General features: G+C 44.3%; 1 protein-coding gene across 3 annotated transcripts in view; it reads right to left on the bottom strand.

Annotated features, from left to right (window-relative positions):
* The window catches only part of ATG4A (autophagy related 4A cysteine peptidase), a 71,394-nt gene that overhangs the window by 9,180 nt on the left and 35,129 nt on the right, over positions 1-27,085 (bottom strand). For 2 of the 3 annotated variants that reach the window (XR_014292409.1, XM_082608946.1), the window contains exons 2-12: positions 20,096-20,206; positions 16,905-16,976; positions 14,695-14,793; positions 12,001-12,102; positions 11,707-11,779; positions 9,281-9,360; positions 8,385-8,572; positions 8,185-8,263; positions 3,822-3,967; positions 2,362-2,418; positions 829-937 (exon numbers count right to left, since the gene is read on the bottom strand). Coding sequence is in view for 2 of the 3 variants with exons in the window: in XM_082608946.1 (XP_082465072.1) it covers positions 829-937; positions 2,362-2,418; positions 3,822-3,967; positions 8,185-8,263; positions 8,385-8,572; positions 9,281-9,360; positions 11,707-11,779; positions 12,001-12,102; positions 14,695-14,793; positions 16,905-16,976; positions 20,096-20,206 (1,116 nt within the window). In the remaining variant the exon portion in view is untranslated. The remainder of the gene's footprint in view (positions 1-828; positions 938-2,361; positions 2,419-3,821; positions 3,968-8,184; positions 8,264-8,384; positions 8,573-9,280; positions 9,361-11,706; positions 11,780-12,000; positions 12,103-14,694; positions 14,794-16,904; positions 16,977-20,095; positions 20,207-27,085) is intronic. The other variant, XM_082608947.1, reaches the window with a different exon arrangement.

The following is a 27,085-nucleotide window of genomic DNA, read 5'->3' as shown; positions in this document are numbered from 1 at the left end:
CACACACAATGGAATATTACTCAGCCATAAAAAATAATGAAATAATGCCATTTGCAGCAACATGGATGGACCTAGAGATTATCATACTAAGTGAGGTAAGTCAGAGAAAGGTAAATACCATATGATATCACTTATATGTGGAATCTAAAAAATTATACAAATGAACTCATTTACAAAACAGAAACAGACTCACATACATAGAAAAAAATTTATGGTTACCAAAAGGAAAGGGGGGGGAGGGATAAATTAGGAGTTTGGGGTTAACAGATACATACTACTATATATAAAATAGATAAACAAGGACCTACTGTATAGCACAGGGAACTATATTTAATATCTTATAATAACCTATAATGGAAAATAAACTGAAAAAGTATATATATAACTGAAACTCTTACTGTACACCTGAAACTAACACAACACTGTAAATCAACTATACTTCAATTAAAAAAAAAAAGAATGAAACTAACTGGACTTGTTACACGGTCCTATTCAAAGTGATGAAGTTGAGTCTCTGTAAGACCTTCAAGGTACCTTTTGAATTACCCATGGCCTCTGATTTGTCTTCTGAACCAGACCATGAAAAAAAGAAATTCTAGTCATTTTGATTTTGTATGGAACTTTTGCACAGAGCTCATTTTTTTTTTACTATCATTCTTTGAAATTGGTAAATATCAGTTCATCAGAAGAAGCACCATTCCTTGATCAGTGCAGCTGAGTAGAAATTTTTCATTTCCACGGAAAACATGACCCACAATTGCTTATGTCTCATAAAACAACTGCTATCCATGGGTCTGCTGGCCAGAGAGCTTCTGAACAACAGCTTACCTGCCCCCGTGGTTGTCACTTCTGGCTTGGCTGGAGGAACAAAGGGAGGCCAGTGTGATGGATGTTTCTGAACTAATTCAAACATCCTTAAATTTTCCTTTAGAATTTCCTGAGGAGACATAGAAACAGTTGTAAACACTGCAGAGTCACTACATATCTGCCCAGTTGGCAGTATATGACTCCAAACCCTAAGAGAGTGGCCTGGTTGTTGAAAGGTGAAAGCAAAGGCTTAGCAAATACACCCATCCTCTACTTGACCCATCTGAAGACCCAGCTCTCTTCAATTCTAGATACTGTTGGCCAGGAAGGAAGGACACTGGAGGGAGGATCTGATGGAAGGCCAGTACTCACTGCCCATGCTCCATCATGAGGTCTTACGCCAGTTGCATGGGACCAACTCAATATAGGGGTGAGATGTTCCTGAAGTGTTGGCTCCAAAGAAATGTTGGTTAGTCGAGTTAAATCTGCCCCCAAAGAATATTGGTACATATTGGCATTGTTTCAGTTTCAATCTAAGATGTATGATATATGTCCTAATTTAAATAGCATAGTCTTATCAGAAAATTTTCTTTCTAACGTTAAATGTGATATACAGTTTTGCGGCATTCTGAAATGTAAGTAATGCCTTTAGAAAATAATTCTCCATTATGTCTCAGCCAATTATTAACTGGGGTTTCATATTCAGCTGGGGACTTTAGTGTTAATTATTTGTTCACCTGTGAAGAAAAATCTTCCCTCCTTATACTTACAAGAGGCTCTGAGATCCCATCTCTCCAACCCCTCTGTTTTGCAGATAAGAGAACATGATGTCTCCTGCCACCCCATTCAGGGCTCTTTAAACTACTCCCTATGATTTCCCCTCATTCTTTCAATAAGAGTTGATCAATATCTTCCACATAATTGGCATGTGTTAGAAGCAAAGGATGAGGGAGGCAGATACAAAAGTTGTGAGCCAGCAAAATGATAAATACCCTCTGACATAAAATGCCAAAAAGAAAGAATAACTTGCTTTCGTATTTTCACAGATTTCTGCAAACCGTGTTTGCTTTAAGTGGCAGTATGCCTATATTTTATATAAATAAGACAGTTAATAGAAAGGCAAGCCCCTTAAACAATAATGGAACACATTAAAGTGTAAATGGACACAAAACAAATAGAAAAGTAGTTTGGCTTCTTCAACCATCTCTGTGTTACAAACAGAGTAAGGAAGAATTTAGGCTGAGCTATATGAAATTGGCATTTTGAAGTTAAAATGGTAGAATATTAGTTGAATATTTCATTGACTCATGGGCTCAATGAGATGGAACATTCAGTAGTTAAAAATATCGCTCACCTGACACACTAAGCATATTGCAAACCAAAGTTTTCCTTTAGTTTCTCCAAAGTTATGTACAATTCCCCACATCCTAGTTTCTTTCTCTTGCAATAAAGTCATATCAGGCTGGATTTATGTTACTATGAAAAACCATCTTGAAAAGGAATTATATTGAATAACACTTGTTTTTTAAGACTAAGAAAAACATACATCTTTACCTTCTGAACAAGGCTACACCAGCTATCAAAGTCTTTTTCTTCTTTGCAGAAAAATCCCTTGGGGGAAAGCAAAAGAAGACAACTTAGAACTGGTCAGGGGCACCCAGGCAGGCCCTTTGTATTGCAAGATGGTGCCATTGGCCCAGAGTTGTGAAGTAGGATGTGGGCCACTTCCTTTGGATGTGTCCTCCCAGCAACAAGGAGGAAGAGTGTCTGAGCTTATCTCTCTCCTAGATCAGTGCCTCACTTGGACACACACATCTGCTCATTCATCTTCATATTTTCTCTCTCTCTCTGCCTCTTTCTCTTATTCTGTCCCTTTCTCTTTTACCCTGTCCCTTTCCCTCCCTGATCCTCTCCCTTCACACTGTGAGATATAGTAACTTGAAAACCAATCTCCAAAGCACAAGGTTACTTCCATTACATTCAGTGCACAAAAAACAATCCATTAAAACCAGCAAACAAAAGCCAGATAGTACTTTTAGCTAGAGGCATTACTTAACAAGGTGGCTTTAACCTTAAGGAAATTATCTTTTAGAATAAAGAGGTGGTGGTGGGATGAATTGGGAGATTGGGATTGACATATATACACTAATATGTATAAAATGGATAACTAATGAGAACCCACTGTATAAAAATCAAATCAAATCAAATTCAAAAAAAAAAGTCAGGGACTTCCCTGGTGGTAAAAAAAAAAAAAAGAATAAAGAGAACCATCAGCCTCCTTCCCCATCCTCAGAACCATCCTACAGCACTAAAAGAACTGTCCAAAACAAGAGGAGGACTCTGTCAGCTCTCTGTCACTTGCCCTCCAACAATCAGGTTAAACTGGTAGAGAGGATGCAGACAGGCCTCAGAACAACTGGCTACTTCCCAGGCAGCTGTCCCTTCCATGTGTGGACGGCAGTCACATTTCCAGCAGGGGAAAGCCTGCAGCTTCCTGGATTGTGTGCAATGTCCAGAGGAATGGACATTGTCCACCCAGGAGGTCTTGCCTCCTTTTCCCTCCTTCCCTATGTCTCACCTTATTCCTGGTGCCTGGATGGCAATATTTAGAGGGAAAGAAGGAAAAGGGGGGAAAGATGGTAACACTGGTCATGACTAACATTGCTAGAATGCTTACAACATGCCAGGCACTGTGCTATGTGCCTTACACATAGTGTACTCATACAGCCATGCAAGGAAGGAACTACCGTTTCGCCCACTGGAGGGATGAGAAGGCCGAAGTTCAGAAAAGTTAAGGGACTCCCCCTAAGTCCATGGCTGGTAAGCGGCTTCGATCCTAACTCGGCTTCAGGGCCCATTCCTTCCCCACTACACCACACGACACTACGTCTTGTGGGGGCGGGGAGCAAACATTCTTTTGCCGCCCTACCTAACAACCTGGATAACTTCCAGGGAGCCAAACTGTGATAGGACAGCGTTGTATCTCTTGGGCCACCCAACCTTCAGATACCCACCAATGCTACGGAAGGATCCAAGTTCAGGATGTTCATTCGCTGTGGAGGTTGCAGACAATGGAAAGTCTGGTCGTCAACCGTTCCATTCTCCTCAGTGTCAACAAAGGTCTGGGTTGTGTGAGGGTCCAGGAAAATGAGCTCATCGCCTGTTTTGAATGAAACATGCTTAACCTTCGAAGAACCACCGGCCCTGGCCGCACTGCTGTCCTTGGGATGAGGTGCTCTGGTTGTCCTAACCCCTCCCTTGGTGACAATGAGAATGAGATGACAGAAAGCCGGAAGGAGGGTGACCATGCTTGAAGGAAGCCACCCACGCCCAAAGCCAATCATTCAATGCGAAGACTTGCCCTAGCATTTATATCTCCTCAAAGCCCAAGTCCAAAAGTGGGAAAGGCACAGGTTTGGGGAAAGGGGGGAATGAGTGACCACAGATGACATGGCGGGCTCGGTGAGCAGCAGTAGCCAAGAGGTGGTAGGTGGAATCACCAGGCCATGAGTCAAGGTGCCATCAGGGAGCTTCCTGACCCTTTCAACACTGGAAAGCCTCTTGCTCTAGACCATTGGTTCTTAGACCTATGGTCAAAGAGCACATCTGGGAAGGAAAAAGGCCTTGGCCTCCAAAAGAAATGGGAATGCTGACTCTGCCATGGATGAGACACCAGGGAGCTGACTTCTGGTCTTGATTTGCTAGCAAGTTAGTCATGGTTAGCAAGTCAGTAATTTGTGTCAGAAAGCACTGCCTTGGTCACAGTAATATCAGTACAGATACGCCTTGCTGGGAAAACTCACTTTGAGATTGGTCGACCGTTACAAATTGGAGAAAAACGCTGCTTCATTAAATTGAAAAAGTCTAGCCCAATAATGATCTGGGGGGAGTTTGGGATAATAAAATCTCTACTTTTATCTAATGTTCAAAGGGTTGAGAGTCCCTCTAATGCTCAGCAGCAGCATACTGAGTAGGCTGACGTACCTAAGGGGTCACCCCAACCTCGCTGTCCAGGCCTGAGAACCATCTGAGCCTCTGTGTTCTAGACTGGGTTAAGCAAGCAAAGAGAGAGATCTGCCTGAGGCAGGAGGATGGGGTGGGAAGGGACACCCCGAAGACACTCTCTGGAATGGCATCCAGGATTCTTCTGGGTACGTCTAAGTGCTTCTGTTGGCAAAAAGTGTTTCTGATGTCTGATGCCAAGTTTAACTTATCTCTGTCGCAGACCTAGGACAAACCACTTCACTCTGTCTTAATTTTCTTGCTTTTAAACTGGGGTCACTGGGTCTGTTCCAGTTACCTCACAGGGTATTATCAGAATGAGAAGATCTCACCTCTGTGAACTGCTTAAAACACAATACAAACGCAAGGTAGTCATAGATGTACCTTGCTGAGACTCAAAATGATTTTCCTACAAATATATGTTTAAGAGCATATGGAAATCAATGCCCCCATATGGCTTGCTTTAGGAAAGTCAAGGTACATACTCCCCCAGACCACAGGAGGGTGAGACCAGTTATATCAAAAAAGTCTCAAGGCTCAATGAAGAGCAACAACCAGGATGTTTAGAGGAAAGCCTACCTAAGACCACAGAAAGGGAAGGGGAGAAGGAAGCTGTGCACGAGAAAATGCGACTCCAAAGCAGGATTAGGACTGAGCGTTCTGCCAGGTTTCAGTTAAGGTACTGGGAATAATAACAGTGTCCTCTCTGACTCTGGCCCTTTCCTCTGTGTGTGTGTGTGTGTGTGTGTGTGTGTGTGTGTGTGTGTGTGTGTGTGTGTGTGTGTAGTGGAGCTTTGTGGGCTGCCCTATTTCTGAGAGTGCTTAAAAGAGATACAGTAGATCAAAAAAGTCCTAGAAATGATATGGGGACTAAATCAAGGTCTCTAATGAGGCCCAAGAAGAAGTGGCAGGCAGGTCCACCATCTGCAGACACTGGGCTCATGCGACGTATCTCCAGGTGGCACCCTCCACCAAAGCGCAGGGGACAAACATTCTAAGCAGAAAAAAATCTCCCAGCCAGTCTCTCACCCTGGCCATAGTCTTCTGCACCAGGAGCTTCTCCCAGCTTCCCACTGGGCAAGAGGGCACTCGGGAAGCAATATGGTGTGGTGGGCAGGGATGGCCAAATTGGGATCGAATCCTGGCTTTGCTACTTTTGAGCTCAGTAACCTTGAGTAAACAACCCCTCTAAGTCTTCCACTAGGTATAAATGGAAATAATGATCTCTACCTCACAGGGGTGTTGTGCTAACTCTATCAATCAATCAATCTATCTAAAGCTATACATCTCTACATAACTATCGATATTAATCTATATCTCTCTATACATGTATATATGTTTTAATATATAATTATATATATTATACAATATAAATTATATATTTATATATAATATAGGAAATATATTATAATGACAGGTAATATAAATATATATATTTTATACATGGAGAGAGAGAGAAAGAGGGGGAGAGAGATTGAGAGAGAACCTTCTGCAGAGCCCCTTGTTCAGAAAATGGCAGTTCTCATCTGCCCCCTCTCTTCAGACATTCTGCCAATCCAGACTCTCCCCACCCGAGCCTAATACAGTAAGGGGGTAAGTCAGATAATGGGAGTTGAGGGGAGTTTGGAGCCTCAAGTGAAGGTTAAACAAAGGATTTATGGACATTAGCGGACAAATGGGCACTATGTAAACCTCTGTCTTGGGAACTGAGGATTGCCCACACCTCTTTCAAAAGTAGTCCAACTCCACCAACGTCTCCCCGACCCAGTGGCCTCAGGAAACAGGAAGGCTATGCCAGCTTGGCGAATTCTCTCTGGGTAACTTGGGATAAAGGAGGCCAGGGTGCCCAGGATTCACTGAGATCCCTCCAATATTATTTTCCAGTGTTTCCACCTTTTCCTCAAGCACGGACAATAGGAAATAGATTTTTGCTACATTTTCTTTGACAGGAACTCAAAAGCTTAGAAACAGAGAACATCTAAATTTATAACACTCTAAATACTGGGGTTTGTACTTAGAAAAATAAAAGCCTCCACTTTCCAAATGTTCCACCAAGCTGTAGTTCTTAGGATTGACCAGTAGATGGCAGCATTCGAGAGAGCCCCAGCAACTGTGGAGAAACCCTACCTTAAAGAGAGAAAGAGCGAGCAGAGGAAAGAGGCGCTGGGGTCAGGCTGGCTCTTTTTGCTGACTGCTTTCCTGTGAGGGGACAACATGGTGAGCTGGGGGTCAGCCCTATCTTCCATAAAGGGAACTTGAGACTGAAAGAGGTGACACTCTTTTCCTGCTGGCACACAGCTAGCCAGTGGGAGACTGGCCACATACAGGGCTGGGTCTGTTTCCACCCGCCCCACCTCCATGGATCTCCGAGGAGATGAGTGGGAAGGTGACCAAGCCCATCTCACTCAGTCCTCTGCACATGCCTCAGGCCATTCCCCACGCCTGCTCTGGCTCTCCCTTGCACTCTAAGCTCATAGCTTCCTCGAAGCCCACTCCTGCGAGAGGTGTCCCGTATCCAATTTCCCTCACCGCATCACTCCCTTACTCTGCGGCACTAAGCAGGTGTCTAGGCCCTTGGTACTCAAAGTGTGGCACCAGCAGCACCGGCACTACCTAGTTAGAAATGCAGGCTCTCAGGCCCCACCCCAGACCTGCTGAACCCACATTATAATAGGCTCTCAAGGTGATTCATGCGCACATAAAAGTCTGAGAAGCACCGGGCTAGCTCCCCTCGTGTGCCAAGGGCCTTAAATGTCTCTGGTCACAGCTAGTGAGTAAGGTGGCTGGGTTTCCAGAGGCATCTACTGAGGCAGGTAATGCCGGGCTGCTCATCAGGATCCACATTAGGAGGTTAGTTGTTTTAAGGCTTAGCCTCCAGTATCAGGAAAGGGATACCTCTGTCTTCACCTCCTCTTATTCCCACCAGAGTCAGGGCTCTGAACAATAAGCTTAGCAGCCCAAGCTGCATGAGCCTGGGAAGCCAGAGGACGGCTCCTAGCCTGAACGCCCGAGCCCCAGTAAGAGGGGTATCGGCAAGGCCAGGGGAGTGAAGCCCTGCCACCCTGGGCGCCACAGGAAAGAGAGACAGGTGCTGAAGCAATGCCATGACCTTGGGGCCGTCCAGTGGGAAAGCAGCCATGGAACCATCTTATCAAGAGGCAACGAAGCAGAGGCACTGAAGGGGGATCTGCTCTCTGTCAGGCACAGGTAAACGTTACTCTCCAGGCCAGAGACAAGATGAGCTGCCCAGAGGCCACGGCATCTCCAGGCTAGGTGAGGGCCCCCTAAAACTGGAATTGCCTGGTCTCCCGTGCAGACCTTCTGCCCACCCTCCCCTAGCCCATGATGACTTACTTGTGATTCCTCTTTTCTTACCTAAGAATCCTATGAAATAATAGGCGTTATTTGGTTTTCCTCCTAATGCCCCTAAAGACTGTGGCATCTTAAAACACTCCTGGAGGGAAAGAGAACGCAAGATTCTCAGCTCATGTGTGGACTGCTGCTCACGGATCTCCGTGCTCACATGGCGGTGGGATGGGCGGGCAGCAAGCGGCTTGGGGAAAGGTGCGACTTACTTTGAAGGCGTCGACATAGACAGGATTGATTTGGTTTATGCCCAGGCGGAGGGGCACAATGAGCAGCAAGGGTTTCCAGGCTGGAGAGCAGGCAGAGGGGCCCTTACTCTGGGTCGAAGCATTCAGAGACTCAGGGGGGCTCTCAGCAGCTGTTTCGGCACTCAAGGGGAGGGTGTGGCACATTTTTTCTAGAAACAGAAGACAAGAGGGCTGGGTAAATAAGGGACATCCAGCCCTAGGAGACGTGCCAAGGGCAAAACTAAAGGAGACCTCACGTGACAGCCGCTGCCTGGAAGGCCCTTCCCCCCGCCAGCGGGGCCCTGCTGCCCCACCTCCTACAGGAAGCCCAGGCCACTCTTCCAGCCCTTATTTCTCCTCCTTCTGGCAACTGAACACTCACTTACCTCTTGTCAGATACTATGGGCTCACTGGGAGAATCTCATTTCTCAACTAGACTGCAAGGGCCTTGGAAACAGGGACTGTATCTGTTGGTCCCTCTAACCCCGTGGCGGGGAGCACAGGGGGGCCGCCACAGAAGACCTGTCAGTGGTTTAACTGATTACCCGCACGTGGGGAGTCCTGCAGGGAAAGGGTCTGGTGCCTCACTGAGGGGCAGCAGAGATCCTCTAATTGTTTTCTCCCTTTCAGAAAGCTGAAAGGGAAGAGAAGAAGGGGCGCAGGGAATGATTAACCGGAGCCCTGTGCTCCCCTGTCCTGCTAGACGGGCAGGCCAGAGAGTCGGGGGGCAGGGGAATGGGGGTGTGTGTGTATCTTCTTTCTCTCTTTCTCCCTCGCTTTCTGTCTTTCTCTCCCACCACGCCCCACACACATTCTGAATGGTGAGGAAGAACCTCATCACCCAGCCACCCGAGAAGGTAAACTGGCCCGGGACTCACTGATATCTTCAATAACCACGGTGTTATCCATTGAAACATAAACAGCCAAGGAATTCCATTCATCAAATAAAGCAAGTTTTCTGCAAAGCAACATACATTGAAGTCACAATTGGGGAAGATGGACATCTCGGCAGGAAGCAGTACAACCTATGTATGCCCAGCGTTCCTGAAGTTACCGAACACTGAGCCACAGAGAAGTTGGGATTCAGGTCAGGTCTGGCTCCCTTGACTGAGCTCTGGAACATTCTATGTCCAGGGACCTTGAGAATGCCAGAGGCACTGTTTCTGCACCTCAAAAATAAGGCCTGCTTTACAAAATGCAAAAGGCTGCCTTACAAAATGATGGTACTCCTACTGGGCGAAAGAGAGAGGTTACCAGTGCATCTTCTCCCAAGAGATTTTGTTTTCGTTTCTTAAATAAGAGACATTCTGACTTACTCCCTTTTTCAAAAAAAGAAAACTGTTATTAATATACACATATATATATATTTGTTGAGGAGCATACATAATACAAACAATAAGTTCTAGGGAAATCCTGGGGGGGGGGAGAGAGAGAGAGAGGTGATCTCTTCTGTCCCTTCCCACATGCGGTAAGGATGCTGTCCCAGGAGACTTGGGCCGCAGATGGCTTCAGTGCCAGGCCTTGCTGGTCAACAGCTGAAGACAGAGCATGCTGAGGTGCATGACTTCAGAGGAGGTTAGAAAGAAAACCCCTTTAAAAGAGAGATTATCTGATGTCTGAGTAAAGTACCTTGTCTATTTCTCCCTTATTTCTTTCTCCTCTTGCCAGTTTGAAGAAGACATGTTTACCCTGGCTACTCTGGAATTCTGCAGTAAAGCCCCGTCTCAATGGCCGACAAAACAAACCAAAACAAAACAAGACAAAAGACACATTCTCTCCCAAACCAAAGTAACTCCCAAGAAGAGGTTAATTACCATTATATTTTAATTTCATTTAATGTAGTATCTTCCCCCAAAATAATAATGACGACATCATCATCATCTACTGTTGTTAGTAACAATCACGATGACTCAGAACCCACTTAAATTCTTTAAAAATGTATGTTTCCATTTGCTTGTTGTTGGGAAGCTCAAAGTTTAGAAGAAAGAAGCAAATTCTGAGGGATGTCATTTATAAACCAACCACATCAAGCTAGGTTTTGGGCTCGGCACAGCCATTCTAATCTTCTACACTTTCTGCCCTGGGTTCCTACAGTGGCTCCCGAAATACCACCAGATCCTCACTCAGCAGATCAACAACACCCCAAAAACCACTACGGACCAAGATAAGAAAGTGGTCTCAGAGAGGCTGCACTGTTAGCAAAGAGTAATGCAAAGATACAGGTTTCACTTGGATCCCCAGGAAGTCCAGACTACTCCCCTCAAAAGCACATTTACAAAGCATTCCAGTTCATTGAAGGTTGGCTAATAATTGAAACAGTGCCCCATCTGTATTTTGCATGGAGCAGGTCCCATCATCACACGCCAGAGAGCCCAGGAATTGAAGTAGCTACCAAAGGAGGCTAGACAGTTTCAATTTTCTGATGCCTAAATCCAGCCCCAGATTCTATCTGCCATTTTCATTCATTCATTCATCAAGTATTTATTGAGCACTTACATGTGCCAGGCAGTTTCATGTGCTAATATTACAGGAGTGAACGAGGCAAATACAATCTCTGCCCTCATGGAGTTCCCATTTGGTGACAGGTTGTCAGAAAGGAGACTGACAATAGGTGAGATGGCCTGCAGGTGTAGGTGCTGATGCCACTCACCCCATTCATTTCCAAAGCATTGGTCCTGGCCTCTCCATGTCGCCTCTTGCTGTGGGAGGTGAATTCTGAGACTTAACAGGACAATTGCGAAAGTACCATGCTGGGGTACCTTGAGTCTCCTAAGAGATGACAAACTGATTCTAAGACTCCCTTGAGGTTTGTCTCCTCCAGTAGGTGGTGAGGTCCTTGAAGCAAGAACTACACCTAGTTTATTTCTGTGCACTCAGTACTTAGGGCAACAGAGGTACCCAGTAAATGTTGAATGAATCAGTGAAGATTTTTTTTTATACCAAACAGGGTGGGAGTCTGTGTCTTGCCGAGGCTGCCTCAGGCTTCCCCGCTTAGTGTAAACCCTTTGGCTTCAAAGTGACCCTCAGGCTGACGGCTGAGCATGTGAGCACCAATCTACAAGTGGGATACGGAATGAGTCCTGAGGGGCCTCCCCATAGACTGGTACCAATGACTATAACTGTGATTTACCAAGACAGCTGCCCACACACATTACACATTTCAAAGAACTATCTGAGCAAAATGGTACAGATGTTTGGTGGCTTAGTGGGATGGCAGGAACAGCTGGGTTGATGGGATGTTGAGTTGGTGGAGGGAGGCATAGGAGATGGTAGAATAAGGCGCATGCCAGACTCTCTTACTTACTTTAACACCTGTGCAACTGTATTTGGTCCAAACCATTCGCCAATTGATTTCCCTTCTCCTACACCCATCTGTGCTGTTTTTATGTGGAAAAATAATAAACAGGTTAGCAAACCACAAACTCCTAATTTTTTGCGCAAATAAGTAGATGGGACGACTTAGTAGAGCCACATACAAAGCAGGGGACAAGAAAAGCAAGTACAGCAGTGTAAGCTGAATTTCACATACAGTGTTCCTTTCCTCTTAATTGAACTACAGAACAGAGAGACAGCCTTTAAACTACTCATGTGACCTTACCCATTTGATGGATAGAGTAGCAACAATCTTTTCTATCTAGGAAGCACTGTAGGATTCGTTGGTATTCTTTGGGTTGTTCTTTCTGTTTCTCCCAGTTCCAGTCTTTTTAGGAAAAAGAAAAAATGAGTTAAAATTGTTTTTATAACTGCTTGTTATCTCTGCACTCTTACTGTGACTACGAGGTTAGAAGGAAAACAAAGGAGTTACATGTAGAAGGTGGGAGCGATCAGGTCAGAACATTCCTAAGTATCTTTAACGTTGAGGACCAAGACATCTGGAAACTGTTTTCTTTCAAAGACTCAGTGGGTATAAAGTAAAAGCAAAACAAGAAGTTGACCAAGGAATTGACTTATCCCACGAGCTTGAGTTGGATAAATATTACATGAAGACAGTGTCACAAGGCCTTTCTGGTCAGCTACTCAGTGAACAGGAGGTCACCACAAAACCTGGCAGTATATCCGTGTCTCACCCAGACGCTGTTATGTCTCATGTCCACATAAACAGCAACGGCTTTGGTCCGTATATTTTGGCAGCATTGCCAACAGAGTCTCATGGGGGGAAGTGCTCTTCTGACACACACCTATTCCCAGGAGAATATACACAATTTGCAACTAAGGAAGCTTTTTTTAAAATTGCATGCTGCCATTTTTACAAAAGGCCACAATGAGTTTTGGAAAAAAAATACCTTTGTTATCAGGTGTTCCAGGTTTCCTTATGACCAAAACTAAAATAATTACATCTGTGGGGATCCCACCTGTGCCTCAGGCACAGCCCCCCCAAATCCTATAGGGGCTGCTTATTGCTTACTGAGGACAACTGCGCAAACTCTCGTCGGGGCTTCCCTGGTGGCGCAGTGGTTGAGAGTCCGCCTGCCAATGCAGGGGACACGGGTTTGTGCCCCGGTCTGGGAAGATCCCATGTGCCGCGGAGCGGCTGGGCCCATGAGCCATGGCCACTGAGCCTGCGCGTCCGGAGCCTGTGCTCCGCAATGGGAGAGGCCATAACAGTGAGAGGCCCACGTACCACAAAAAAAAAAAAAAAGAACTTTCGTCGTCACTGCTGTGGACAGGATGCACTATTCCCATTCCCTCAGCTCTATGAACTCTAATGGGACAGATTTCTGAGACTTAGTTTGCTTCCAAGACAGAAATTTCTCTCCTGAGGTTTTAGAGAGCATTTGAATTCACAACTGAAATCGACTTGAAGCCAAAGGCCAGTGTCTCCAGAGTCTTTAGTTCTCTTCGCTTCTAGTATTTCTGAAACCAAAGTTTTAAACATCGTATCCAGCAGTCTTCAAAGGGTGAAGAACACCCAACTGTTTTTCATCAGCTACCAAACTGTCCAAGTCTGGGGGAAATCCTGATTAGCTGGCTTCTAAGTACCACTAAATATTTACTGATGACAGTGATAAGTGAACACCCCACCTCAACTGTAAAACAACCGAATAGGAAACACTCCAAAATACTTCTTTATAAAATTACATCTTCTCATTCGTCTTAGCTACAAGATCTATTTCCACATTCTTCCTGCTACTTGCTTTTATATTAAGACAATTGAGATTGCTGACTGTGGGTTTTTTCCCCCAGTTTGCTTTCCACAAAATTCACTTCCAGAAGAATCATCTTGAAGTGTTTCATAAATGAGAAAGTTAAACAGTAAAAACGATCTGCTCCAAGAAGTATGTGTACAGTAGAAAAATCACTGGACAAGGAGTCAGAAGACCTGCATTCTATTCCCAAATCAATCGATGCCTTCTTGCTGTTTGACCCAGGGCAAGTCACCTTACTTCCTGAGCCTCAGTTTCCTCATCTGTAAAACAGAAATTATGATACTACCCGGGGAACACAGGCACAGGATATCCTAAACTCTGAAAAAAAGGCACGAAGCCCTAAACCCTCCCCAGCCCCTTCCCCAATCTTCTCTGGGAACCGCAGGAAGATGTGTGAGGTTGTGTAGTCCCGGACAGGGAGCGACGTTTTTGTACCTCTGAATCTCAAGGAGCAACAGCTGATGAGTTCAGCAGCCCAATCTCATCCAAGGTGTTCTTTCACTCCCTCATCCCCAAGGCAAACCAGACTTTCCCCCAAGTGCCTGAACTGGCATCTACCCAAGGTCAGCCTACAGATGCCGACAGGGAAGCACACGCATGTCTTAAGAAAGCAAGACTCGAGAGTTCCAGCTGTGATTACTGGAAGGTTCTTAATGAAGCAGCCTCCTGAGGAAGCTGATTTAAGGATTTCTTCATCATCGAATGGACATCATCAGTGAACCCAAACCAAAATAGCTCCCTCATTAGGCACTTCCTTTAGGTCACTGACATCCTTCACTAGGCAGATATTTTAAATGAGGTCAAAAAACAGACTTACTACCACACCCTTCTTCCTGCTCCCTTTGTTATCTGACCTGTTTAAGGACTCACGCGAACAATAGTGAAGATGGAAACTCTAAATGATACACCTGCCTCAACGTTCATCTGTCCCAGGAAAATAAGTCTCCGGCTTGGTGAGTCACAAGGAAATGCCGGCTGTTTCCTTCTCACGAGAGGTTTTGCCAACTTGTCAGCCCCACTACTTGGACTTGCAGAGAGTACTTCAGGACCTGCAGCTCTGTTCCCTCGGCACCAGTGCTAAACTACCAGCAGCAACTGCGACTGCAGAGGTCTCCGAGGCAGTTTCCAGAACAAATTTAACTCACCCCTGCCCAAGTGTCTGCAGATAAGGGCTTGAGCCAGCATCATTTGTCCACAGCGTAGCATACATCCCCAGCCAGCGTCTGACGAAGGGCCCGTTCCCCCTGTTGGCAAAATGAATGGGGATGAATGAGTTCCTTGAACTGCCCTTTCCCGAAACATCAGCATATTTGGGAATCATACAAGACAGACAGGTACACATACTCGGAATAGAGAGGCAAAAGATATAGCCAGACATCAAACAGGGTTTGTTACAGGGTGGAACTTGCAAAGATAATGCTGAGTTAACCAAAACAGGTTCTATGGCCAAAGGAAAACAAACAAATGAACAAAACCTGCCCCTTATATTTTCCGCCTAGAGACATCCAGGTATACGTGCAGTTTTGGTACATGACTACCATGTATGACTACCAACACTTAGTCCATGCCATGTCATCATCTGCTTGACTGAACCTGACTTTTCACAACTCACTTCTCGGGGAGGGCAATCTTACCTTAGTTAAGGAATAAATGCTACCAAACTTGATTATCAAAATGGTCAAGGAAATCTGGAAGGCTCTTGACTGTTCTAAATATGCATTATGAAGGTCTGAACAGTAAGAGGGAGAATGTAAAATAGAGGAAAGAGTCCTAGATTAGGCATCAGAAGACCAGTCTCTAGTTACCTAATCCAAGTCTCATCTGTAGACTGGGGATAATAGCACATGCCTTGCCTACTATTAGTGGATATTATAAGAATTAAAAGAGAGAGTACAAAAGTGTTCTACAACCCACTCAGGACGATGTAAATATTTGGTGTTATGAGTATGGTCATAATTAAAAATACCACTAATAAATTAGAAATGTACTAACTTTTTAAAAGGCACAAAGCCAGTTAATACGACAACGGGTTCCATTTTAAGAACACTTGATGTAACAAAAATCCCATAAACGTGGCCAGGGTGAGCTCAATATCCTTTTTTCAAGGTACCAGTGAAATGAGATAACTTAGATGGCGGAGGAGACATTCTGCTTTCATTGCTTCATTTCCAACATGGAAGTGGAAAAGTATGCTATAAGCATGGTTTCACAAGATAAACTGTAAAGGGGGTCATCAACCGCGTAAGACAAGTGGGCCAAGGTGGCCGCTCCTTTCCTTTTGTTGTGGGGACTGAAGGAGAGTTGCTACAGCAAGATGGGGAAGGTTGAGCCAATTTGTGAGCTGGAAGGGGAGTCCTTTGGCTCTTGCTAATGGTGGGATTATGGACCAGATTAGTATGGAAAAGATGCAAGGAAGCCCACATAAAAAAAAGATCATCTCTTCCAAAACACTGTCAGAGTTGAACTGCAAATGTTTTCAAATCTTGCAAAGATCTCTTCACCCAGAAAAAAGTTTAACAGTTTAGAATCACTGGGTACTAAAGATTGTTCTTTTGTGTATTTTGCTCAGGTACTTCCTGTGGAGAGCAAAAAAAGAAGAAAAAATGTCTGTGTGAACTTCACTCTTTGCACTTATCAGAAAGGTTCATTTCACTCCAGTTACTAGGTCCAGTCCTGGACCAAAATCAGTCAGACAGGTTTCCTCTTAGGAGAATAGCTTCCACCATTTGAGTTTGGTGATCCTTTCCTACAGTACCATGAGACTAGGAAGAGGTCACCCTAGCAAACATTTCACAAATTTTCTCTGGAGGGATCCTATTCACTTAGCTCATTGAGCTGTCCTTTTTTCTAGACAGCAGCTGGTACTCTTAACTGACTAGAATTAGTTCCAAGAAAGTCCATTATAATTCATCTCCCAGTGGCAAGATGTTTTCATCTCACAGGGAAAAAAAAAAGCAAAGGAATTATTTTCTTTCTTTCAAGGTACAGCCATCTTTAATAATCAAATAGCTCCACAAAGCAGTGGATTATAATTTAATAGATACTGTCCAAATTAAAAGCTTGACTTTTTCCTTGCTCTTAGAATTAAAACAAGTAACACTTCTAAGTGCCTGAACACTTGGAGGTGGTTGCGCTCAAAAGTATACTGGCATTACACATTAACACCCTGGAACCATACATGATGAGGCACGTCAGAAATGAGATTTCTGGATGAAGCATAAGACTTAACTACTCTGCCACATTAAATTATTCGCCATAGTGAGCTGTTAGTTCTGAGGTTTCCATGATGTCACTGATAACCTCAGGAAAGCTATCTACAAAGAAGAAAGCACAGTATAATAAATGATATACCTACCAATTGGTGAAAATTTCCTTCTGTATGTAAACCATAGACGAGCACTTATATCAGACAACAGCTTGGATTTTTCTGTAATTAAATGTGAAATTAAAATTAAATCATTGTATCCCATCTGAAGATATCTGCCTTTGATTTCTGAGCCAGCAGCAAACTCAATTTCAAATAACCAGACAATTCCATTGTTATGAGGCTAAGGGAAATTCATAGGAAACCCAATCTCATTTTAGCCAAATAATTTCAGCATTTCCTCCCAACTATGTTTTGATCAGAGCTACTGGCTAGTACAATGATGCTGAGTGGTTCCTGCCTCCTTCTCACTGAGAGCCAAAGCCCCAACAGGTACTTAACCCTGGGGTCACATGGCCAAAAGACAAGGACTAGGAAAAGCAAGGATCCTGGATAACCTGCTAACAAGGCAATCAGCCCCTGCCTGAATGATGATGGTTGGTTGGATCTCTTATCAGCATCCACTGTCTGCTATCTAAAACTAGGGATGGGTCGTGTGTGTGTGTGTGTGTGTGTGTGTGTGTGTGTGTATGTGGGGGGGTACACACAAATGTTTAACTACGAAGGAGATGTCCCTGCTAAGCAAATTAAGTGTATAAGAAATTTATCAATACTACCTACTGCAACTGGCATTTGTAATCTAAATGGGTGTATAACATCACAAATGCTTTTGTATATTTTTTTCCAAAGCATGCTTTCTTGTATTTTATGGCATAAATTTACTTCGATGGCCACAAATCTGGCATCCACATGTCATCTGTACTTAGATGTGGTTCCATCTTTCTTAGTCTTCTCTCTCCCCCTTCTCAACAACACATCTATATTTGTATTCTATAGAGAACTTATAGCCATTGCACTTTAAAAGAAGAAAAGGAAGTTCAATTTTAGCCAATAGTCTCTATTTTTTCTCCTGCCTTTCCTTTGAACAAATCAGAAAGTTGAGCTGTCTGGATTTTCTTTCCCCTTCATGTTGCCGGTGCCTAGCACATTATGGGAAGCAGACGTAAAATGGTTAAGAGCAAGACTTCTGGAGCCATATTCTGCCTGGGTTTGAACCCTGACTCTACTACTTACCAACTGTGTGGGCTTGTCACTTAACCTCTCTAAGCTTCAGTTTCCTCATCTTTAAAATGGGGAGAATGATCGTACCTACTTCATAGACTTATGAGTATTCAACAAGATAACACTACATGGAAAGTAGTAGCTTACATGGTACAGTATGCAGTAAGTCTGAGGTAAATGTTAGCTGTTATTATATTCCCTCCTCTCAAATGCTCACGCCACTCACTCCTTCCTCTGATATTCTCTATGTCTTCCAGCTTGCCTATATGCTAGAAAGTCTGGGGAAAAGTTGTATAGACATTTTAATAATAATTTCACTTTGAAAGGTGTTTTCCAGCCTAACGTTTGAAAATGGGCATATTTGAGGACATGGAAGCAACCTAAGTGTCCATAGACAGATGAAATGGATAAAGAAGGTGTGGCACATATATACAATGGAATATTACTCAGCCATAAAAGGAAACAAAATTGAGTTATTTGTAGCAAGGTGGATGGACCTAGAGACTGTCACAGAGTTAAGTAAGTCAGAAAGAGAAAAACAAATACCGTATGCTAACACATAATTATGGAATCTAAAAAAAAGTGGTTCTGAAGAACCTAGGGGCAGGACAGGAATAATGACGCAGACATAGAGAATGTACTTGAGGACACGGGGAGGGGGAAGGGTAAGCTGGGATGAAGTGAGAGAGTGCCATGGACATATATACACTACCAAATGTAAAATCGATAGCTAGTGGGAAGCAGCTGCATAGCACAGGGAGACCAGCTCGGTGCTTTGTGACCACCTAGAGGGGTGGGATAGGGAGGGTGGGAGGGACATGCAAGAGGGAGGAGATATGGTGATGTATGTATATGTATAGCTGATTCACTTTGTTATAAAGCAGAAACTAACACACCATTGTAAAGCAATTATACTCCAATAAAGATGTTTAAAAAAAGAAAATGGGCATATTTGGCAACTTGGGGATCCCTGTTGTCATGGAATGCTGAACTAGAAGAGATCATCTCTAGTCCCCCTCCAGTTAATTACTGGTGAAAGGAGTTAAGATCTGGAAAGAGAAAGTGAATTATCCAAGGTAGAAGAGCCAGAATACATAAGGTCTCCTAACTGCTATCACTAGGTGTTCTCGACTATTCAGGATTCTCCAATCAAAAGGATGAAGTCAGACTCAGATGGAGTTAAGAGATGCTAACTTCCTCTCCTGCCTTTTTTTAAAATTTTTTAATTTTTTTAATTTCTTGGCCATGCCACATGGCATGTGGGATCCTAGTCCCCCAGCCAGGGACTGAACCCACGCCCCCTGCATTGGAAGCACAGAGTCTTAACCACTGGGCCGCCAGGGAAGTCCCCCCTCCTGCCTTTTGATCAGCTTCTTCCTGTCCCTCCCTCCATGCTAGGGCCTCCAAAGAGGATCTCTCCTCAGATACAAAAATCAGAGCTGCCTCTCTCCAAGTTCAGGCTTTATCGATGTGCTGGGTTGTTAGCAGTTTCAGATGAAAAGGTCTTTCCCAATCTATAAGAGCATAAGTGTAAGGAAGAAAAATCCAAGCCTCCTTTCCATCTAGTTGCAGTGGGTAAAAGTTCTATACAAAATCAGAATAAACTGAGACAGTTCTGCAGTCAGCAAAAGCTCTAAAACTATAAGACTTCTCAGTGTCTGATATTGTTTCTGAGAGCCATGGGCTGTTTAGAAGGTCCTTGGGTGGCAGTGTTTTTCATCTAGATAGAAAAGGACATGAGAGGAATGAGAAGTATGTAACCCAGTCATCAAAGACTAGATACTGGTTAGTGATACCAGGAGCAGGTCCATGTTTTTTGAAACCCGAGGCTTATAGAATCTGGGGGTTCTCCTTTAAGGAAAAGAACAAAAATACATGACTTTTTCAAATCGTACAAATACCAATGACCATGTGAACACACTGCTAGGGCCTCTCAGGACCTTAGAAGGGACCTTGCATGCAAGCAAGGGGCCTGAGGCTTAAACTCCTCTGGTTGTCAGGTAAATCCGCCTAGGAGTAACATTAACCCTTATCAACCCAAGGAGGAAAACAGGATAGGACCTTAACCTTGGGCACCCACCTCATTTGTGTTCTCACAGTCCAATGCTACCAAACCTTACCGGTTTTAAGAAGATGCTGTTTCCCCAAGATCCATACCAACTCATCTGTATCTGGAAATTCTTCTAGGTAGTCAGTGAAAATAGTAATCTGGTTTTCATACTTGGATAAAACTGAAAGAAAAAGAAAGAAACTTAGGCAGAATTTAATACAGAGGGCTTGCTTCTGTGGTTTACTGATTATTACCTTTGTCCTGAAGGTAAAAGGTCACTGGCTAGAATTTAATAGAAGCAAATCCTTTTCCTTGAGGAACAAAGACACTCACAAGGCCTGAAAATCCTTTAGTAGAGGGATTTCCTCTTGACCACATATTTTGACCTTCCCTTTCTCATGGGCCCATGTGGCACCATCTCTGAATAATTTTTTGGTCACAGCTATGTCAAACCTTTTTTTTTCCCAATGGGGCTTTCTTTGTAAATAGTCACTTTCCAGCTTTTCCTAGTGTGACTGTAGCAGGTGGCACAATAATACCTGCATACCTAACCCCTGTCCACATCACAGGGAATATTGTGAGGTTTCTAGCGGCCAGTGGCTTAGAAGGGGGTTATGATAAGCCTGAAAGACTATACAACTGTGAAAACATAATATTTTAGCTGGAAGGCCAGATGTTTTAACAGTACTTTCATTTACCATTTTATTCACTTATAACTTCTGCAAAGAAGAATCTTGAAGCTGTAGAGAAATATAACTTGTTCTTGGGATTCACAAGTGACTCTCTCTCAAGAGAAAGCAACCAAACAAAATACAATTAAATCTCATAAGTTCACAGGCCACAGTCTCATAACTTATGGCCATGTAATGCGAGATATGTTAATATTCACTTTTGTACCACCTGCGGAGAAAGGGTCTGCTGAAAGAGTCGAGACTGATTTATGAAGGGGTCTTATTGCAAAAGTTCCCTTTAAGTAATTTTCTGAGAGAAAGAATATTGTAGGTAAATAAGCTTCCAAGCCAGCCCAGAAAAATCTATCTTAACCTGTAACCAGAAAAATCAAATTGTTAGTATATTTCGTAGTTTATGGTGTTATTTCAATGACAAATCACATTTCAAGTTCAAAGCTGAGATAACTCAACACACACCTTCTCTTCTCAGCTCTTGGAGGCTCCCAGCTCCTATGGGGAGGGGAGCTCAGACAGAGTAGGGGCCATTTTGTGCAGATACAAGTAGCTGCAGGGACTCTCCCAGACCAGTCCCTAAGAGCACCAGGGGAATAGTTTCCTATAAAAGCAATGGCACTGTGGGATGTGTTTAAGCTCACTTGAAAGGACAAATTGCTTTCTTTTGGCTTTGTTTTCTAAGGCATGCTGTTTTCATAGAAATAAATGTTCTTAAGTATAAATGAGTCTTATCTGATCATGAAAACAGGTTACGTGGTTGGAGGCTGATGTTATACTTTGTATAATTTGTATAAATTGAAGTTATAATTTGTTTGAAGTTAAAATTTTAGAAACACAGCTACCCAGGGATACTGCCTTTCTTGAAACACATTCCAGAAGTCCAATCTTTCAGGGATTTAAGTAGCCTTTCTCCTCAAGATGTTTTAATCATTAGGGTTACAGCCTTGGCAGTATTTCAAACCTAAAGATGTTAGAAATGAGACAGCCATTTCATTCCCCAGTGAAAACTCATCACTGCCGAATCTGCCAGGGAGCTTGTGCCATCTTAGCCTTTCTGCCACTGGCCTCAGCCCCTGGCCCATGCCCAGGAAACAGCAGGCTAAAAATGATCATCCAGGTCAGGCCAACCCCAGGAGGTGGTGGACTGAGGTGGCATAAATCACACTCTGTACCTCCCCACCCTACTCTATACCCTTCACAGGCAAGAGAAATCAGCTTAAAATGAACATCCAGTGTAGCATAGAAAAGAGAAAAAAGAAGTCAGGAAATAAGTAGCTTGCGAGGAGTGTGGGAAAGGGGCAACTTCTCTGGCATTCCCCTGGTAGGGATGAGGAAGGGTGGCATTGGATGAATGTACAGCATGTATGCATATAAGCCTTGGGTCTTTTTTTAGTACTGGCTGAAAAAAGAAACATTTTTCTATCGCCAACCCTGTCTCAGTGAGTCATTGCCCAGCTATCTGGTCAAATTAGTACAGCCCCTTAAAGCCTGTGAGAACTGCACTGCTTCATCTGAGATGGCTCTGACCAAAATGGTAGCCAAAGAATTTTCCTCTTGCTCTTCCACACCACCCCCCAAGGCCAGCAGAAAGGGCATTACAGTCTCTATTCTGCCTGATTCTCCTCTTAGAAAACAGACTCCCAGAATGCAGTGTGTCAGGCCATAGCCAGCCTGAGTTGAAAGCTACATGGATGAAACAAATGAAAAGCCAGAACAGAAGATGAGATTAACGGAAGCAGAGAGCAGTAACACGGGGAGAGTATATAAATGGGAGTCTGGGGAGGAGAGAGGAATTGGTCTTCTACAAGAAGACCCCCAAGAGATGAAGAAGCCAGCTGGGATGCGGCTGAGGCATAGAAGTGAAATGGCATTTCCAAACAAATCACTTCTCACTAATGGCAATCCTTTGGAAAAAAAATTTCGAAAACTACTTTTGTCTTGCCTTAAAATTAACAAACAAGACATCAGCCCCATATTAGTTCCTTGCCCTTTCAGCCTGTTTAAAGACAGAGAACTGTACAGGCAGAGCTACAAATACTGCAGCTTAGTGGACCAAGAATTCGCTTCTACAAGGGCCGATGGACAACAGGCTTCACTCTGTTCCATTCTACTTTAATAATTATTGCACCGAAGTCTCTGCTGGGTTAGCTTAGGAGTCAACTAATAATTGATAAAAATGTTTCCATAAACTCCTGGAACCAAAAAGTCTCCCAGTCTTGGCCAAGTGGCTCTGTGTACATGTTGGGGCATGGCTTCAACAGTCAGCCAGGTGGTTGATTAACTCTGCCTTAGTTTTCCCTTTCTGCTTGTACAGAGCTCGAGGTTAGCCAGAGTGAGAGCTGAGGGCCTTCTCAGGTCTTTCCTGAGCATGTGCACAGCCCTGGGAATGCACATAGCCCTGAACATGCATGTGGTCCTCTAGATTCCCAGGAATATGCCTGAACTTTTCAAAGCCCCAATGGATATATTATTCCTCAGCTTTACCTTTTAAACTTTTTGGTTATCTACTCCTCAAACAGCTGTGAAGTTAATCAATTGCCTCTAATAATTTTCCAAAAAAGCCCCGGCAGGGAAGGCTTTCTGTACCTCCAAGTCAGGACAAATAAATACAAGTCTTGTAAGTGGGGTCTTCCGGGGACTCGTCAGACAGATCAAATAATGACAATTCTCTAGAAATAAGGCTTTATAGGAGCTCCAACTGTGTTCTGCGTCCTCCAGGGGCTACCAGGTTGCTGGCTTTCCCTATGGTTGCAGGCTGTGGATTCTCAAGGCTACTGCAGAGCTGGAGAGCAAAGGATGGGCATAGCGCAAGTGAAAACGCCACAAAGCTTACTATTCCTACCAAAATGCAGCTGTTTTTCATGAATAAATACTCCCCAGATTGGTGCAAGCCTTTGGTTAATTTCCAGAGTGCTGCAAAAGTTGATTCTGATCATTTTTGCCAATTCTTGTCATTTCTATTATGGGTAGAATTTTCAGAAGTCCTCACTCTGCCATTTTTGCTGATAACTTACTTTAATAATTTGTTTTCCAGTGATTGCCTATATTTCTAAGGATTGTTTTGTAAAACTGAAAGTAAATGAAGAAAAAATCATTTTAAACAACAGATTTTCTGATAGGGCTTAACAAAGCTTGTACATCAAGGCTCCCAGATTCTGTGGGGTTTGTGCCCCACAAACAACACAGTCACTCTAAAATGAAATCAAAAGGTCACAGAATCTCAGGGCCAGAAAAAGCCTGAGACACCACAGCGTATCTTCCTTGTAGATCACCCTATTCTAAAAGCACTCCAGGATACTGCTGCTTCCAAAACTGCTTTCTCAGCAACACATTTTTTGAATTTTAAAAAAATTGAGGTATAGTTGACGTACAATATTATTTAAGTTTCAGGTATACAACACAGTGATTCACAATTTTCAAAGGTTATATTCCATTTATAGTTATTATAAAATGTTGGCTATGTTCCCTGTTTTGTATTATATGTACTTGTAGCTTATATTTTATACATAATAGTTTGCGCCTCTTAATCCCCAACCCTAATCTTGTCCTTCCCTACTAGTAGTAACCACTAGCTTGTTCTCTATATGCCAGTCCATTTCCTTTTTGTTATATTCACTAGTTTAATGCATACACATTTAACATACTGTCAGGTCACAGCTTCAAAAACATAAGAAAATGTTCACTTCAGACAGGTATGGTAGGGCTGAATACACATTAATATACTCATTCCATAAATTTTTACAGAGTACCTACTATGTGCTAAGCACAGAGAATAAGACATCACTGAAATGTAGCCTCCATCTTCCAAAAGATTTTAATCTAGTAGAGAGGATAGGTCTGGAAACAACTAACAACAATAAGTCCTATAAGAAAGGAAAGTGAGAGAGAAGAGATCAAGATGGTGGAGTAAGAAGACATAGAGCCCACTTCCCCCCCACAAAAGCATCAAAAATACATCTACATGTGGAACAATTCTCACTAAAACTAACTGGAGGGACTTCCCTGGTGGCGTAGTGGTTAAGAATCCACTTGCCAATGCAGGGGACATGGGTTTGAGCCCTGATCCGGGAGGATCCCACCTGCCATGGAGCAACTAAGCCCATGCACCACAACTACTGAGCCTGCACTCTAGAGCTGACGGGCCACAACTACTGAAGCCCATGTGCCACAACTACTGAAGCCTGTGTGCCAAGAGCCCATGCTCTGCAACAAGAGAAGTCACCGCAATGAGAAGCCCGTGAACCGCAAGGAAGAGTAGCCCCCACTCACAGCAACCAGAGAAAGCCCGCATGCAGCAACGAAGACCCAACGCAGCCAAAAATTAAAAGTTAATTAATTAATTAAAATAAAAAAGGAAAGAATCTGTCTGCCAATGCAGAGGACATGGGTTCGAGCCCTGGTCCGGGAAGATCCCACATGCTGAGAAGCAACTAAGCCCCTGCGCCACGACTAGTAAGCCTGCGCTCTAGAGCCCGCGAGCCACAACTACTGAAGCCCGCGTTCCGCAAGAGAAGCCACCGCAATGAGAAGCCCATGCACCACAACAAAGAGTAGCCCCTTCTCGCCGCAACTAGAGAAAGCCCCCACGCAGAAACAAAGACCCAACGCAGCCAAAAATTAATTAATTAATTAATTAATTTTTAAAAACCTGGAAACTGGCAGAAGCACTCCTGTACAACCAAGATAGTAAGAACAATCCACACATAATCCAGTAGGAAGGGAAGAAAAGTGATCAGGTTGAGACCCGTGCCCCTGGGAGGGGAATCAGAGGAAAAGGGAGGTTGCATGGGTGGACACCCACCCTGGGGAGTGATCAGGTTGAGCCACAGACTGGGTGTCCCAGAGCTGGGGTTCTTTGTGGAGGAGACAAGCCCCCTCGGCTGGTTGGAGGACAGCTAGACAACAAGACTGGACTCCATTTGTGAGGAGTGCACGCACGTTGGCTGTCCCCGAGGCAAGGCAGAGAGAGATCTGCTCTGAGGCAGCTGGGTTTCCCACGACCAGCTAGCCATGCACCTCAGCCCGAAGAAACAAGCAATGCTTCCATCCCACTCATTCCATGCCACAGCACACCATTTGGATCTGGGGTAGCCATGACCAGAGAAAAAACTTGACCGTGGGATGCAGAGGTGACTGAGTCGTGGGGTGGAGCCTGGGTGGGGCGGCAGTGGCCATTGTTGACACTTACTCAAGCAGCGTCCCAGAAGCCGCCCAGATCTCTGATGGCAGCCACCCCACCACAGCTCACACCCCCACCCCAATACACACAGAGTGACCACAAGGGCCCCGCCTGCCCTGCGGAGCAGTTTCACAACAGGGTGGGAGCAGCTGAGGCTGGGGACAGTGATCAGCTGTGAGAGACAAAGGGGAACTGCCCCTAAGGCAGGGCAGAGAGAGGTCTGCCCTAGCAGCTGCTGGATTTCCCATGACTGCCTTGCCGTGCCCGCCAGCCCAAGCTCAATGAATACTCTAGCCCCACTCAACCCATGCCATAGCACTGAACTGGATCTGGGGTGCCCATGACAGAGGAAAAGACTCGACTATGGGACACAGGGGTGACCCAGTCCCAGAGTGGAGCTACTCTTAGCTCTTACTCAAGCAGTTTCTCAGAAGCCCCCGAGATCTCTGACAGTGGCCGCTGTATCACAGCTAACTTCCCAATATACATGGAGAGTCCACACAGGCACCGTCTTTCCTGTAGGGCAGTTCCACAACAGGGCAGGGGTGGTGGAGGCTGTGAGGAACAAAGGGGATCTGCACCTGAGGTTATGTCTGTGTGGAGCCACAGACACCTATACAGGCAGTGCATTAGACCTCTGTCAGCGCACAGGCCCCACTTGCTTCAGCACACCCCTCCTCTGGGGCAAAGGTCCTGGTGTGGGGAGAGGGAAAAACACACACTTAAAAGGAACAGATTTAGCTCAGGCCCCACTCCTGAGAGGGTGGTGACAGCCACTGAGCAGAGAGGAAGTCCCACCTCACACCCACCTCCAGCTCTAGCCCTTAAATCTCCAGCCACACCAGCTACGAAGGTGATAGCTGCCAGCACACCCTGAGGAAAGATGTGACTTGCATTCACATCAAATCCAGCTCTTCCACCAAAGGCATCCAGCATACACAGTCTGTATAGAGGTGGTCCCACAGAAAAATACACCTTCAAGACTGCAATAGATAACGGTTCCACCTATATCACAGAGGCAAGAAAGTTAAGCAAAAATGAAAAGGCAGAATAACTACTCTTAATTGAAAGAGCAAGAGAAAGCCCCTGAAAAATAAATAATGAAAGAGAAATAAACGATTTACCACATAAAGAATTCAAAACATTGGTAATAAAAATGTTAACTGAATTAGGGAAAAGAATTGATCTAAACAGT

This window comes from Mesoplodon mirus (assembly GCF_964341445.2).
Source record: "Mesoplodon mirus genome assembly, chromosome: X".
Taxonomy (NCBI): Eukaryota; Metazoa; Chordata; class Mammalia; order Artiodactyla; family Ziphiidae; genus Mesoplodon; species Mesoplodon mirus.
This window is presented reverse-complemented; position numbering and strand designations above follow the sequence as displayed.